The sequence below is a fragment of the Vidua macroura genome, chromosome 8 (genome assembly GCF_024509145.1).
Source record: "Vidua macroura isolate BioBank_ID:100142 chromosome 8, ASM2450914v1, whole genome shotgun sequence".
In the NCBI taxonomy this organism is placed as follows: Eukaryota; Metazoa; Chordata; class Aves; order Passeriformes; family Viduidae; genus Vidua; species Vidua macroura.
Genome location: NC_071578.1, coordinates 19,932,748 through 19,948,987, shown reverse-complemented (window position 1 = coordinate 19,948,987; position 16,240 = coordinate 19,932,748). Strand labels below are relative to the sequence as shown.

Sequence of the window (16,240 nt, the reverse complement as noted above, 5' to 3'; positions counted from 1 at the left end):
TTGCTGTACTGTTTTCTCCCAGGACCTCAGAAAGCCAAGAGGGACGCTGCCCAGCTGCTGGGACTGACAACACCACACTGAACCACTCCTGATGCTCAAAATGGCAAGTTTTTTTCCTCATCTAAAAGAAACAAGTTAAAAATTAAGAAAAGCACTTTTATGCCAACAGTGATGTCAAATTAGCTTTAATCCAAGACCTTTGAAGACTCCTAACTGCTGTCACACGTGCCTGCTGTCACATGAAGGCTTAAGAGTAAGCTCTAAGTTTGATTTTTTCTTTCTCCTGAATTTCAAACCACCAAGGCCCTTTTATTTTTTTTTCCAGTTGATATAAGTTTCCATGTTCTCATTCACGAGAAAAATGCCACCTACCCTTTTCTGTTTCTAGGGCAAGAAAGGCAAGTTCATGCACAGCATCATTAGCAAGCCCATTGGTGTAGTCCTTTGGCATCCTTGCTTTCCAGTCCTGCCACATGAGCACAGCCCTAACTTACCAAGTGACTTAGGGACAAGTGGGCAATTCCCAGTTCCTCGGCACAGTCAAAATACCTGATCTGCATCTCCAGAGAAGCAGCTGAAGCAGCTGCAGGATCTGCTTTTAGTGAGCTTTGCTGCACTTCTGCTCAGTGTTGGAATGGAGCCTAGGTCACTACTTTTGAAACCCACTATATTCATTAACAGAAATGCCAACACCACCCTGCACCAATCCTGCCTCAGTCTGCAGCCCAGGCCTTGACAAGGTCTCCAGTTTGACCAAGGCAGACAGATAACACCAAACCCAGAGCAGAAGAATTCCAGACTGAGATGAATTCAGAGCATTTGGAAATCTTGCACAGCCACTGGGGTAATTTTTGCCTTGCAAATAAAGTCTTACAGCTAGGTTCTCCAGGGGGAGGGGGACCACCAACTAAATGGGTTTGACAGTCACTTTATTGCAATCCAATGATTTCATGCATGGCTGACACCTTCCTTTGCCACAGCACAGAAACCACAAGCACCACACACAGAGCTGTCCCAGTTGCCACAGCAGCAAATCCCAGAGCCCAGGGGGCTGCAGCATGCACAACCACTCCTGTGGAGAGAGACACCCCAATTAATGCTCCCAGTGAGGCACAGGGATACCTTAGGGGCTCAGCCTTTCTGTAGAAAAGCCTTAGACCAGCCCCCTTCCCCTGCTCTGCTGCCACACTTACCAAGGCCATCCTTGGCTGTGTCCTGTCTTAGCTCATCCTGGAGGAAAATCACAGGGCCTTTGCTGGAGACATGGGAAGTACCTTCCTGAAAAGGATGCTCAGCACTCCTTTTTCCCCCTACAGAGCAACGTGAAGGTTGTAGGTAAGAAGAGGTATAGCCCTGAAGGTCAGCAAACTTTGTCCAGGTCAGCTTCTCAACATACGGGGAGCTCTGAAGGCACAGTTTCCATGTGAGCCCACACAGAGCTAAGGGCCCATGAAGACCTCTGTCTTTTTGGCATAAGTCAGTGGAAAGGAGCAGGAAATGCTTTGTCAAGCTATCCATGCCTCAAGGGAATGACTCCTTAGGCTACATGTCTCCTAGTCCCCAGCTTGGAGACCAGGCCCTTGCTGCCCCTTTGGATAGGGAGCAGAAGGCCAGGACACTTACTGACTCTGGGAGGACAAGTGGTGATGCAGGACTCCTTTAGAGACCGGTGGCACACGGAAGCACTGCAGTGCAGGTACACCTAGAGAAAAATGGAACACAGCCTGGAATCCCTCAGGCACTGTCTGGAGACTGGTGATATCCTAGTGTGGTGCATGGACCCCAGCCAATAGCTAAGCGCCCACACAGCCCCTACTCCCCTACTCTGCCCCCCAGCAGGGCAGAAAAAGAAGAGGAAGAGCAAAAGCAAGAAACCAGGAGCTGGAGAGATAAAGACAGTTAACTAAGTGAAGGAGAGAAGGAGAGGGAAGAAAAAACCTAAAGCACAAGTGATGTAAAGGCAAGTCACCTACCTTGCTCCTACAGGCAGATCAGTGCCCAGGCACTTGGGGCATCAGCTATACTGATGTTCACTGCTGAGCATAAAATCGTGTAGCGTGGGATATTACTTTGGCTATTTTGAGTAAGCTCTGCTGCTTCCCTGGTTCTAGCCTATCCCATGCCTACTCACTTGGGGTTGAGAGACAGCAGAATGAAGGGAAAGTCTTGGTGTTCTGCAAGTGCCATTCAGCAATCAGCAAGAACATCTGTTTCCAATACTGTTTTAGTGACGAATCCAAAGCCACAGCATCATATGGGCTGCTAAGAGGAGAGTTAGCTCCATCCCACGGGCCTGGTCCTTAAGGGGGAAGGCAGGAAGGTCTGTTTTGCTTGTTTCACATCCAGGCTGTAGCCTTGGAGCCCTCTGCTGTCTGCCCCAAGGCAGCTTTGAAACCTTTACACCATACATTTTCAAACTCGGTCCAATCTGGCATTACAGCACTTCTCCCTGACACCTGCAATACAGCTGCCCGGGCACCACTTCACTGGGAACCTTGTTAAGTACAGCTGAGACCAATTTTGAGTATTAGCCAATTCCAGGAGCACTGAGCAAACAGTACAAGGCAGGGTGAATTTCATGTGACTAAACTGGAGGAGCTCAATGAGATTCAGAGCCCAGATGCTTCAAAAGGTACTCAAAGTTTATTTCCAAGTCATTTTGGCCAAGAAATGTAGTTTAGAGAATATTTATTTGCTTAGCTAGAACACACACCCAAAGGTAATTCACCAGATGAACTTACACTTGCTTAAGTAAACTACTACCCTTCTAGTAATTGTCACATTTTCTGTCACACTCCAAAAGTGATGTCTCTTACCTCTACCACATTCACTTCAGGGAATCAGGTTTTTGGCATCAACCTCTTCCCTTCTGTTTCAGCAGGGGTTTTTTCCTAGTCTTTGCCCCAGTCCCCCCAAGGAGGCCGAGACTCATAGTCATGAAGTGGCTCTTATTGTTCACACATTTTACTTGTCTTCAATATGAAGCTAGGCAGGCGGGACAGGATCTTACCAGCCCAGAGAGTTTCTCATGGGAAATGGAGTTCACAAAGGTGAACGTGTAGAGGGTGAAACGCTGGTAATGAGAGGGCAACAGTAATCCTGAGGTGAAACTCAGAGGTATCAGCTGTGTCTGATAGTTGTCCCCTGCATAAGGGCACCTGAGGAGGAAAGGTAAGCAGTGAAAAAGAGCAAGTTATTCCCCTGACCCAAAGTTTTTTACAAGTCACTTACCCATCCACCAAAATTGGCCACTGCTGCTGTTGCTGGGGGTTGGTGCTTGGTGTGGCCCAGCAGTGGTGCAGAACTAAAATCAGGTCTGGGTCTGTTCTCTGAAGGATCTTAACCTCTGCATAAACAGGGTCTCTCAGAGTCTTCACAACAGGATAGTCACTGTCTGTATAGTAGGAAGTGTAGCTTCCATCTGGGACAGAAGAAACCCAAGAGGCATTTAAGAGCAGGAAGAAACAGGAATCGGCATCCTGTGTAGCCATATCAGTAAGTTCCCACCACGGCAGGGAAGCAGTGCTGGGTTAATACTCCACTGTTACTCATCTGACACAAGAGCCCTGCACCAAGAGCCTTGAGCAGGTCCTGCAAACCTCTCCTACCGGATGCAACACGGAGCTCCAAAGACAGAGGACCTGCCTGGGACACAGCAGGGAGGGGTGGCAACGTGAAGACCTGAACACTCAAGGGAATGGAACTCCCACTGATGGAATAAGTACATTGCACATGTAACCTGGTGGGAAAGGAAAGCTCCAAATCAGGCAAATAACAAAGCCACTCTGATACCTCCTTTCTCCAATATGGCAAACTACCATCTGCTTTAATAATATTAATATCCCCTTTTAAATTATAATTTATATTTTATCCCCTTTCTTCCAACACTTCCTATAAACAAATACTTGAAATTCTCTCTAATGTTTAGATTTGAGAATCTGCAGATTGTCACTGATCTGTACCAGCTTTATTCCTACTAATTAGAGGTATACCAGTCTTTGACCTACTCCAGTGCCCTCATGTGAATTCAGAGCTTGTGACAAGCAGGTATTTCTCTAGTGACATTGAACACAGTGACACCCAGCAACATCAGCCCCAGGGTAATACCTGAAAATGCTATCCCTAGTGACAGAGCCAAGGCTCCCAGCCTTCACATCCCTGCTTGCCACCAACTCATTCTCATATATGGCCTGGTCTCCAGTCACCTGGAATGACAGATAGGCACCATCACTGTGGTAAAGTCAGGCTGGATCAGGATGAGGCTGGAGAACAGCATTTGGCCTGTGGAAGTCTGTAGGATGTCCATTAGGCATCCAAAGTCATATCAGGTTGTTCCAGCTCTTCCAGCCTAGCAACAGCTGCAGCTCTTACCTGAAAAGTAGTGCCACAGGCAGAGAGTGGAAACTGGTACACAACAAAGGCATTGTTTGTTAGGACAGGGACACAGCCAGTACTGTGTCCACTGGCCAGTTGCACTGAGTCCAGGGCAACAGGTGGCAGGGTCACATCTCGAGAAACAGCAATGGAAAACTGGCCATCTGGTGTGCAATGAGCTGTCACTGGAGAAAAAGATATAATCAGTCTTGAGCTCAGAGATAAGAGGGATGGAAACAAAGCCCTAACATCACAAGCAAGAGAAGACCAGCAAGTCCTGCAAGCTGTCCTGCCTTTAATCCACAGAACAAGTGCTAAGCATGGCAAGACAAGTGCAACCAGCTCCAAAAACACCACTGATGCTGGGCATAAAACCAGGTCTGTTGCAATACAGTGGAAAATGCTGGAGACTTCACTGGGACACGATATTCTTGGCAGCCAAAAACATAGCCCTCAGCCACCTGCAGGAGTGGTACACACCAAGTGCTGGCTTGCCCTGCCAGCAAAGTGAGAAATCTTGTTTTGCAGCAGCTCTGGAGGGACAGAAAACAGCTGCTTGGGCTTACCTGTGTTACCAAAGTAGCAAGGCTTCACCCTGTCTCTGGGGTCATAGCAGCAGCCTCGTGCTTCACAGTCTCCCTGGCTGATGGGCAGGGAGGCACACGGCAGCCGGTCCTGGCTGGGAACGGCCAAACAGACACTACTGCTTGGAGCATCCAGGGCTGGAAAAAACAGCAGGTCTTTGCAGATAAAGCACAAGAGCAGGGGGATAAAGACATGAAGGACACAGGTTGAAGGTGTCCTGGTGACTCTGCATACAAATCAAGGGAAGTGAAAGTTAGGTGAGGGTCAAACACATGGCCTGGATCTGGCATGGAAGCCTGCTCAGGATGGACCTGCATTTCCATAGAGCAGAGAATCCCCCTGAGGCCATTTACAGGAAACTGGACTTACATCGGATCTGTCAAGATAAAGCATTCTAGATCAACTCTTGGCAGTTAAGGAAATCATTGTACCTAGTCTCCAGTTCATTCCCTGAACTTGCAGGAACTCATGTAGTCAGAATATGGCTGGGAGACACAATGAACATATTCACCTGCTGACCCTGCAGAGAGGCACAAGTCCCCAGCAAGTTGGTGGCCCCTAAGTCCAAATCCTTTTCCATGAAGCTTTCTGCACAGCAGTAAGTCCCCTTTCCTAGCCCCCAAAACTGACTAGGAACAGACATCTGAAATGAATGGCACTCGTCACCCCCACAAGATTCTGACAGGTGCTTGTATCTTACCAGGAAGGTCCACAGGGCACCTGAGCAGCGCCTCTTCGTGAAGAACCTTTTGCCCAGCAGCATCTGTTCCTTCAAGCCCAACTAGTATAAGGTAATTGTGATCCTAGGGGAAAGCCACACCAGTCAGGGCAGTCAGAGCAGCAGTAGTTATAGTCCCAGTAGAATCCCTAAGGCCACTCACCCATTCAAAGACATAACAGCCAGCATAAGAGATCGATACTTTCCTGGAGCCATCTGGTGTCCCTGATACCAAGAGCCCACAGCCAGAGTCATTCTGCAGAGCATGTGCCTTCCCTTCAGTATCTAGGGAAAGAGGATACAGCAGCAGGGGCTTCAGAGTCCCACACTGCAGATTAGACCCACTACAATCCTTTCTCTAGGAAATGGGGACCTAGACAGCATTAGGGTCTGGAACAGCAGTGAGAGAATCCAGCAGCCAAGACATCGAGAGCCAGGCACAGCACTTCACCAAGTCCTTGACTGCTGTGTCATATAAACAGCCCCCTGATTATGCAAGATGCAGAGAACTTCAGTGAAGTTCAACAGCACTTCACATTAAAACCAGTTCCTTTCTTCTCATTCCATGCACCTCTGCATTTGGGCAAAGTTATGGCTAAAAATGCCTCTTGATATTGCCTCACCCCAAGTAGTCAGCACAAATGAAGCATTCCCTTCCCAGCCTGGAGGTAAGGTGAGCTGTAAGCTCTTTTGGCCACAAGTCAGCAGGGTGGGATCAGAAAAAACACTGACATGAGCCCCCAGAACCAAAGCTAGGGGACCAAGAAACACCCAGAAGAGCATAGCTCCTGATGCAGCCTGAAACCACCCTACAACACCCACCCTGCTCTCTTGCTAGGCTCTTAGCCTAGTCCTTTTAATTTGTGGAGACAGCTGGGACCAGAAATCCCTGAAGTGCCCAGGTGGACCCAGCCCAGCAGTTTAACACCTGTCATTGCCCTCACCTGAACTCAGCAGAGTCTGCTTGCACTCTGAAGAAAACCAAAGGGCAAGAGTTGAGCTAATGTCAAGAGATGGGTCTGTATTCATACTGTAGAGCCCCAGGAGGGTCTTCAAAGCTTCTTTCCTGCCCTGAGTTCTTCCCACAGCTGGGACACATAGGAAATCTGGTTGCTTCTCCCTGTGCACCCTATTGCTGCTCCAATTGCTCAATACATGGCACGAGTGCAAGAAACACTGACAATGCTCATTTTAAAGATTATACAGGTTCAAATGCCAGATACAGGGTGCTGACATAAAAGCACAGAAAGAACCCTCCACATAAAATCTGTGAGAAATCATGGAGCTCAGAAGGCTTTGCACACCTAAACAGTGGTGATTCCCCATAAACACTCTTGGCTGTGGACTTACAGCCCTGTTTGCAGTGTGTTTGTGTGGGGATAGCTGCAGGACTGGTTCAGGCCTGGCTGCTAAGTGGCAGGGTGGTCTGCTCTCTGGGACCCCTACCCCCAAAAACTGGCAGATGTGCCCCTGAGATGGGCTTGAAACACAGGCAAGGGGAGCCTCTGTGATCCCAGAGAAAACTCTGCGTGTCAGCAACCATTGCCTGCCTGTAAGTGCAAGGTGTCATGGAGAGTCTTCTCCCCAGCCACACATCAGGCAGCCACACCAAATGAATGCCTCGTTGTCCACCTTTCCATGCATGTTTCTGCATTCATGCAATGGAACTGTGAATGTCTTTACACTTCTGCCCTCAGCAGACCCTCCAGCTCCTGGATGTCTGCACAGCACTGTACAGCATCAATACACTGGCCCCAGCCAGCCCTCATCACAGGCATGGTGGGTGGGCAGCAGCTGAGTGTGAGGGGGGAATTTCCTCTGCTCTTCCCCCTCAGCCCACAGCCCATCTTTGCTGCACAGCAGCAAGATGCCATGATCCCAGCTGGTCAAGTACCTCTGCTAATTTCACGCACCAACCAAGATGGCTGCTCCACAAAGTAAGACCTTGTCAGCAGCGCTGCGCAACAGGAGATAGAGACAATGGATCTTGGCAGGCTCTCTGCGTGGCTGAGGCTTGAGCAGCCCTCATGAACCAACTGTGATCCCCACAGCGCCTGCCTAGGCACAACAACAGTGGAGAGACACGCAGGGAAAACATTTGGACTTTGGCAGGGAGGGAGGCTTCATCTCTTTAGAAGCTGAGCACTGTGCGTGCCCAAATCGCATCATCAATGAATGATTGCCAAATGCTTCTTTTGACTGCATGACCTGCTGATAATTGGGTAAAAATCAGTAAAGTACTTTGGAGCTATAGGGAAGTACTTTCATTATACTTTAACCCATCCATACTTTACTTCTGCTGACAGCAAAAATGTCTACATGGATTTGAAGAATAATTCTACATGAAACAACCCCAGGAGTGCTGTAGATCCACCAAGGAGTACCTGTGTTGAGAACAGTTTCAGGTAACTGGTCTTTCTTAGTTCCTAAACAGACACCAAATAGCTGTGTTTGAGCATGTAGGGATGGGAGGCTCTTCAAATGAGCCTGAAATTCAGGGAAATGAAATGTTTTGTTTGAAAGAAGTTGTTATGGAAAGTGGAAAGCAGAAAGCAGCCTAGCTGAAATGGAACACGCAGGTCTCTTCCTCAGAAATCTTTTCCTCACCCATTTGATAGTTCTCATGCATTACAGTGACCCAGCTGTAAGCACCAATTTAGATAGCAGCCAAGACCACCACAGACAGGAAGGACATGCAGAGGATGAAGGTAAGTGAAGAAAACCTCTCTGTGGACCACTAGTCTGACCAATGAGTGTCATGGGAAAAAGGGAACTTTGTAGACAAGGTGGTAAGGTCATGAATGCTGCTAGCTGGCAGCTACCTCATGTGAAAGTGCAAACTCTCATGAACTTCCCTTTCATTAGATGAAAGTCCATGAAGCTACATGAACTTCCATGAATTGCCCTGACAGCATCTGAGGTGATGCAGGAATTTGGCCAGCAGACCAGCAACTAGCCAAAAGCTGTTGGCAATTCAGTTTTTCCACCAAAATATTGAGTATGGCTCTCTAAGAAGCAAAATAAGATTTAAAATTAACAACTAGAAAATTATTGCACCTATCCAAGAGAACAACAATGACTTAGAACTCCCTTCTGTAGGGAAGGTACAAAATCTTTTGCAAGGGATGGAGAGCTTCACTAGCTCCTCTGAATGAAAGGGAAACTCACATTTACACACTGCTGTGCAGGAAACACAGCATGCCCCAACAGAGCAGTCAGTTCATCCAGGCCTCTTGCTAATTTCCACGAAGTCCCACATCCCCTATCCTTGCAACACCTTCTGATCAGTTTTGCCTGCAAATGTGTCACAGCTCAGGAGAGACGGAGGGTTAAGGCCAGATTGAACAAGTGAGCACAGCCCTGAGGGTTTCTAGCAGCCCTTGCCACTGCCCTTGGGACTGACAGTGCGCAGGCCCTGCGCAGTCTTGGGCAGGAAGACTCCAGCTCTTTTTTAATCCCTTGCAACACACCAGACATGCTCTGCTGTCTCCCAGAACACCTAGGGAACTTCCAGGGCACTAGTTCCTCATAGTGGAGTCATACATCAACAAAACAAGAGTCTGCACATGCCATCTTCCAGCAGTAGGTTGGATGAGCTGCTTTGGTAAGTGCAAGGACTAGTTGCCAGGTTGCAATGGCCTATACACAGCCTCGGACAAGTGCATCTCTGTCCCAGCTTGGAAAGCCATTTCCAAGAGACTCTCTCAAGTTCTGGGTTTCTCTTTTCTCTGCTTATTTTTCTCTTTTTCTTCTCTAGCAGTCCTTGAAGAGGTCAGAGACTCAAGGTCTCATCCCCTTTTCTGATATCTTCATTTTGTCTCACCCAGCAAGTCCTTTCTTGTCTATTGTCATGTCTGCAGACCTTTCTAGCCTTGCTGGATAGATATTTTATACTTTCCTCTCTTGTGAAGCCAGAGACCCCTAGGGAGAGAGACAGGCTATTGCTGTGCAGTTGCTGAGGAAAACACGGTTGCATGTCCTTTGGCAAATCACATGCAGTGTGAACTTTACTAATAACACCAGGAAGATGTCAGGAACAATGAAGGATGGTTCATACCACTGAGGGCTTGCACAATCAATACTGAAGAACAGAAAACCCAAATGTCTCTGAAGTACTTGGCAGATGCTCTTGTGACAGTGAATATCTGTGAATGCCTCAGTAGGAGAGCGTATCCCTAGCATGATTTCTTTATCAATTAAGTCTAGGTAAAACCAAACAAGTTTTATGAGCACATTACAGATTTCCTAATCTCTGTTGGCATCTGCAGTTGTTTGTGATAAGGTGTGTCTTCAATGAATAATTAATACCAATAAAGCTCTTAGTTTCATAACACAGGTCAATCTAACAAATGATTGACTAGCAAACATTGACTGACACAGCTATGTGACCCAAAACCTGCTCTTGAGCTAACACAGACCTTTGGTATATAAACTCAGATTCTGACAGCCAGAGTCACTCCCTCTTGTGCCACAGATGAAAATGGAGCTCCTGGGAGGAGTCACAGTTGTCCTCCTGGTTTGCATTGCTTGCCTGCTCTCCTTTGCAGCATGGAAAGGAAGGTCTGGAAAGGGGAAGATGCCTCCAGGACCAGCTCCCCTTCCCATTCTAGGTAACCTGCTGCAGGTGAAACCAAGTAACATGACCAAAACCCTCCAGAAGGTAAGGCTACGTCTTCTTCTCTCTTTCTGCTCTGGGCGAGAAATGTGTGGGACCTGTGCATGGGGTCAACCTGTGGCTATGGCTCAATAATTTGCCATTCCAGAGGAGCAGAAAAGTCATGGGGATTGCAGCTGCTTCCCCTCATTGCTGTTGCCATGTTGTTCAGGGCCTGATAAGTGGGATCAATAGCCACAGCCACATTTATCATGAGAGAACCAAATCTTGGTATTACCAATGTGTGAGGCTAACTGCCTGCTGTGGGAGGCAGCAGCAAGGAGACTTTCCCACTCTTCCTCACTATATGCTCCATGGCCACGTTCTCTCTTGCCTTTTTACAGCTCAGTGAAGAGTATGGACCCGTGTTCACAGTGCACCTGGGTTCTGACCCAGTGGTGGTGCTGCACGGACACGATGTGGTGAAAGAAGCTTTGGTCGATCGTGCAGATGAGTTTGCTGCCAGAGGACACATGCCAATTGGAGACAGGACTAACAAGGGATTAGGTATGTTTGCTGACTGAGCTCCTTCTGAAGGAGAAGGGAAGGGCTGAGGATGTGTTCAGCAGATTAGAGCTGGAGTGTACCTTGCATGAGGGAAAACTGTAAGGGGTGGGTGCAACCCACCTGGAGAGGGGAAGCCAGAGAAGGCTACAGCCACTCAAAGGGTGTGAGGTGGCAGAGAAGGGGAGCCAGATTGCTCTCAAAGATGGGCAGGGAAATGGCAAGCCACCGGCTGCAGCAAGGGAAATTGTGTATTGGGTGAGTGATGAATTATTCACAAGGATGTTGGGTATGTAGTGGAGAAGGTCAAAAGCAGGCAGTTGGACTACAGAACCTCCAAACCGCAGTACGCTCTGATGCTACCATGTCAGTGCTCTCCAGGGACAGGATTCACTGTCACCATGAGCCACTGTTCATCTCACATGCAGCATGGCCAAGACAGATCTTTCCTCTTCCTTCTTCTGCAGGGATTGTTTTTAGCAACAATGAGCTATGGTTACAAGTCCGACGGTTTTCTCTCACCACTCTGCGGAACTTTGGAATGGGGAAGAGGAGCATTGAAGAGAGGATACAGGAGGAATCTGACTACTTGCTAGAAGAGATCAACAAAACAAAGGGTACAGTCCATTTTTAATAGATTTTATATTTGAAAAAAATAGGCTGTATTAAGGGAGCTCACAGCTTTAGCATGGAATGAAGTTCCTATGGATTTGGTCCATGCACCAGCTATCCCTCATTACGAAGTTGTAATAATTTTGTGATCATGTTTTGTTCTGTTTGGAGGACCCTTCTGTGTCACTCAGAGACTGATCTGATATTTCCACTAAAAAACAGAGTTCAGATTACCCACAGTAACCATAAGTAGACATACAACATTTCGTGGGTTTTTTTTTTAATAGTCTGTAACTTTTCTGAAATCACAGGAACACCTTTTGACCCAACCTTCATGCTGAGCTGTTCTGTCTCCAATGTCATATGCTCCATTGTCTTTGGTAGACGATATGATTATAAAGACAAGAAGTTCCTGGCTCTGATGAACAACATGAACAACATCTTTGAGATGATGAACTCCCGCTGGGGACAGGTACATTCAGTAGGCATTTCACAGTGGCAACATTCTCCCAGGGGAGCAGGAGGCTCCTTCCCAATGAAGTTCCATTTCAATCTTCTAAGGAGGACCCTATCAATGCTCTGCTGCACTGAAGGCATTTCATTCAAGCACAAGAAACTCCCTCACCAAAGCTGGAATTGGCTTTGCCAGCTAAGTGCAGCTTCCCAATAGTCCTGGACACCTCTTCTCCACTTCTAAGGTTCCTACTGCTACTGCTACAAAGCAAGCCCTGCCGGACTGCCCAGCCTCATAGTCCTTCTGCTTGGCTTAATTGACAGGGTTGTGGCATTCCTGGGCTTTTGGGTGACATCAAAAGATGGGGCAAATGTCAAACTAGGGACCTTCCTGTTTCTTTCCTTCCAGCTCTACCAGATGTTCTCAAATATCCTGGATTACCTGCCTGGCCCGCACAACAATATATTTGGAGAATTTGATGCTCTAAAAGCCTTTGTAGCAGAGGAGGTGAAGTTGCACCAAGCCTCCCTAGATCCCAGCTCCCCTCAGGATTTCATCGACTGTTTCCTCTGCAAAATGCAGGAGGTAAGGAGACAGATGGCCCCAGCTTGTCCTCAAACACACCTATGCTGAGTCCTTCCCTCTCATAAATAACACAGACATGGGGATAACCCCTTCCCAGTCAGCTGTGCAATGGGAAAACAGCAACAATACCCCAGATATTGCCTGTATTAGGGCTTTTAGCTCTGGGTCTGTGTGCTCACCAGCCACCACTACCTGCAGCTGTTCGGAGAGGGAGAGCTTCCTCTGCTTTCAACAAAACAAAGGGACTTTTTCAGTCTGGTCTTGCAGACCAGTCTGGAAAGCATTTGACACAGCAAACAAGCAGTAGAGTGCCATTCAGTGCACAGCTTAAAAGAAGGCTGGTATTGAGTTTACTGCTCAAGGTAGCATTGCAATGCCCCAGATGGCTGCTGCACCTTAGCAGAGAAATGCCACAGCTCTAGGAGAAAAGGAAGGTCTGGAATGACATGAGAAAGGGCCACTTCTCTCAGCTCAGCCAGAGGAAAAACAAAGCCTTTTCCTTAGGAGAAAGATCATCCCAATTCCAGTTTCCACATGAAGAACCTGATAACAAGCGCTTTTGACTTGTTCCTTGCTGGAACTGAGACAACAAGCACCACTCTACGATATGGGCTTCTGCTTCTTCTCAAATATCCAAAGATACAAGGTACCTGTTTGTGACCTCTTCCTCTCTAGCTATTCTCCTGGGCTGGGCACATGACTAACACCATATCCTCCTCCCAGATTTTCCCTTCATCTCTCTATCTCTCTCTCTCTGGAAACTTGACTGTGTCCACATCTTTCTTTAGCCAAATCAATAGGAGAATTTTCTTTGCATGGGCAGCAGTGGAGTTCCAGTTAACATCAAAACCAACTTAATGCTCCTGCCATCTGTGATTTGTAAATAGCTTGCAGCAACCTACTTAGATAGGTTTGGTTTTATTTACCCATTTGATGGTTTGTGCCTCCTGACAGAGAAAATTCAAGAAGAGATTGACCAGGTAGTAGGAAGATCAAGAAAACCCTGTGTGGCTGACCGGACCCAGATGCCCTACACAGATGCTGTGGTCCATGAAATCCAGCGCTTCATCACTCTTATCCCCCTGGCTCTCCCTCACACTGTGACCAAAGACACCAGCTTCAGAGACTACGTCATTCCTAAGGTCAGCTCCCTCAAGTTCAGCAGTTCTTAGGCTGTCAGTTACAAGCCACAAGTTAGAACTGTTGTGGCCTGACCTTGTTTTCACCCAGCCCTTTGTGAGGGTTTTGTCCTCAGCAGCTGTAGCTGACTTGCACTTCCTTGTTGATGCTCCACGGGCCAAGACTAAAACAGAAGCTCTGACCAACACTTTTGTTCCCTTGCTCTGCAGATTTAACATTTGCTTTAATAATGCTGTGCTGGAAGCACAGTGCGTTCACAAACACCCAGAGCAGTGATTCTTCTCACAAAAGGCAGCAAAGTTGAGGAGCAGCTCACCATCATCCGGGATAGCCTGTGCACATGCTTGGGAGCAAAGTCAGTTGCTGGTTATTGAGCACAGAAAGACTGTGAACCACAAAATGCTGTAGGTGATGTTTGCATTGAATGGAACAAGCCAAACCTGCTGGCTCTGTTCTAGCACACTTCCTGAGGCAGTCTCTGCTGGCCACTGCCAGAGGCAGGCTGGTGGGCTGAAGTAGTCCATGGCTTGGCCTGGCCCGCTGCAGCAATGCTCGTTGCTTTTCTGGATGACTGTGGGCAGCTGGGAAACAGCAGTACGTGGGCTGCTGGTGGTGTGATTTCCAGCTCTCTGTGTAAAATCATAAGGCAGGACCCAGAGAACTTCAGAGTTACCAGAAGAGAACTCTTGTGTCATCGCTGCTGAATACTCCAGCCCCTGTTAATGGCTGGCCAGGAAGTGGGAAGGTAGAGGATTGTAGCAGGAGAAATTTGTAAGGAGAGGGGAATTCCACAGGAGCTTCTTTTCCACAACCTTGTGTGCTTTTGATATTTTGGACTCACAGAAAAGAAGGGGCATGGTGCATCTACAAGCATATTTATGTGAAAGACCAAGAAAGAGAGGAATTACGTGGGGTGTCCCCTGATGACCAGAGCAAGGTGAGGATGAATGTTCTGGAGACAAGAGGGAGAATTCAGGAAGAGCAGCCAACAACTGCTGTGACATTCAGTAGGGTCTCCCTAAAGCTGCCTCCTCTAAAGAAGGGTCCCCAAAGGGAAACCAAAGGCACTGGTAGGGTTATACAGGGAAGCACAATCTCAGCTTGGCAGGCAGTCAGATTGAGTGATCTAATTTGCCTGCCTTTCATGTTCTGCTCTTCTTGTGTTACTTCAGGGCACCACAATTTTCCCTGTCCTTGCTTCTGTCCTCCATGACAGTAAAGAGTTTCCAAACCCACACGAGTTCAATCCTGAACATTTCTTGAATAAGAATGGCAGCTTTAGGAAGAGCAACTTCTTCATGCCCTTCTCAGCAGGTAAAGCACAGGTTTGCTCTTTTCCTCTCTCTGTCAGCGTCCTCCTCTGGTGACCACCCTAGCCTTCCCTGCAACACACAACTGCCTCTTCCCAGCGCAGTCCTACTGGTGTTTCCTTGGGGCTCACTGCTCTCTGGACTACTCCTCCCTACTGCTCCCATCTCCAGTGGCATCTCCTATCTTTGTCAGGCCTGGCGAATTAACACATCTCCTGCTAGGAATTGTCAATGTAATGACGTGAATGGGATCCGCTGGCACTAAAATACCTGTCACCTTCCTACACAACCACCCAAGTTGTCCTGAACAAATCTTTTTGTGATAGCTCCACTTTTCCCCCAGCACCTTTTAAGTACCTCTTAGGCTACATGCAACCATTCACCTATCAATAGGCGCAACCTTCCACTTTCTCACCTGTGCTTTATGTCACCCTGCTCTCATCTTGACTCCTGTGATGTCCTCTACACAGTTGAGTCTTCTGCTCCTGTTCTTCCTTCACACACCCATCCAAACTGTCAGGGGTCTTTTGCCAGCAAATTCTTCTCTAGAAAATGTCCTCGATAACCCTGACAGTTGTCTCACTGCTATGGCTGTGTGTAGTAAACAAAGCTGTGCAACACAGCTGCTTAGTACAAACTCTGCTCTACTCAGAAACATCCATTGAATTCTATTTGCTGCCTTCACTTTCAGGAAAACGAATATGCCCAGGAGAGGGCCTGGCACGAATGGAGATATTCTTATTCATAGCCACCATCTTGCAGAACTTTACTTTGAAGTCTGTTGTCAATCCCCAGGAGCTCAACATAACCCCAACTCTGAGTGGGACAGGCAATGTACCTCCTGCCTACCAGCTCTGTGCTGTCCCCCGCTGAAAAGCACTGAACCACTCTCCAGTGTCCTAAAGCTGGCTATTCCTTCACATCATCTTTACTAAAATCAACAGCAGGAGCATTGGCCCACCTTTCCCAGGCCTTCAGGAACACAGTCCAAACATGGGCACAAAGTAGAGACCTCTGAAGCCTCCCAGAACTCCACCACACCACAGGAGGCCCTGGGTGACACTGCAGCCTCTTGCACTGATGCTCTGTCACAGGATCATTGAGCACAGTGGCTGCATCAAACAGCTGGTTTTCACACCAACACAGCTCCCGTGGCTGCTCCCGCAGCACGTGTCCCACCAAGACCTTGCTTTGCAGATGGACAGTGCTGCATGTGTGTACATTCATGATCCAATAAACAAAAAACTGTTTATGAAGATTTGAGCTGTTATTTAATTTGGGGCAGTGCCCACATCTGCTGCTGC

General features: G+C 47.8%; 2 protein-coding genes across 2 annotated transcripts; one reads left to right on the top strand and one right to left on the bottom strand.

The window, feature by feature from the left end:
• Nucleotides 1–929: 929 nt before the first annotated feature.
• ZP4 (zona pellucida glycoprotein 4) lies at nucleotides 930–6,706 on the bottom strand. Its single transcript, XM_053983221.1, has 12 exons — nucleotides 6,622–6,706; nucleotides 5,841–5,962; nucleotides 5,660–5,762; nucleotides 4,941–5,096; nucleotides 4,372–4,559; nucleotides 4,108–4,205; nucleotides 3,609–3,739; nucleotides 3,232–3,421; nucleotides 3,011–3,158; nucleotides 1,624–1,702; nucleotides 1,194–1,310; nucleotides 930–1,072 (listed from the first exon to the last, which is right to left on the bottom strand). Exons 1-12 carry the CDS (start codon nucleotides 6,704–6,706, stop codon nucleotides 930–932), a joined length of 1,560 nt encoding a protein of 519 aa, XP_053839196.1.
• A 3,414-nt stretch (nucleotides 6,707–10,120) lies between these two features.
• On the top strand, nucleotides 10,121–16,192 carry LOC128810564 (cytochrome P450 2C19-like). The gene is made up of 9 exons (XM_053983535.1): nucleotides 10,121–10,337; nucleotides 10,676–10,838; nucleotides 11,303–11,452; nucleotides 11,759–11,919; nucleotides 12,310–12,486; nucleotides 12,991–13,132; nucleotides 13,441–13,628; nucleotides 14,799–14,940; nucleotides 15,628–16,192. Exons 1-9 carry the CDS (start codon nucleotides 10,152–10,154, stop codon nucleotides 15,807–15,809), a joined length of 1,491 nt encoding a protein of 496 aa, XP_053839510.1. The 5' UTR covers nucleotides 10,121–10,151; the 3' UTR covers nucleotides 15,810–16,192.
• The last annotated feature ends 48 nt before the right edge of the window (nucleotides 16,193–16,240 follow it).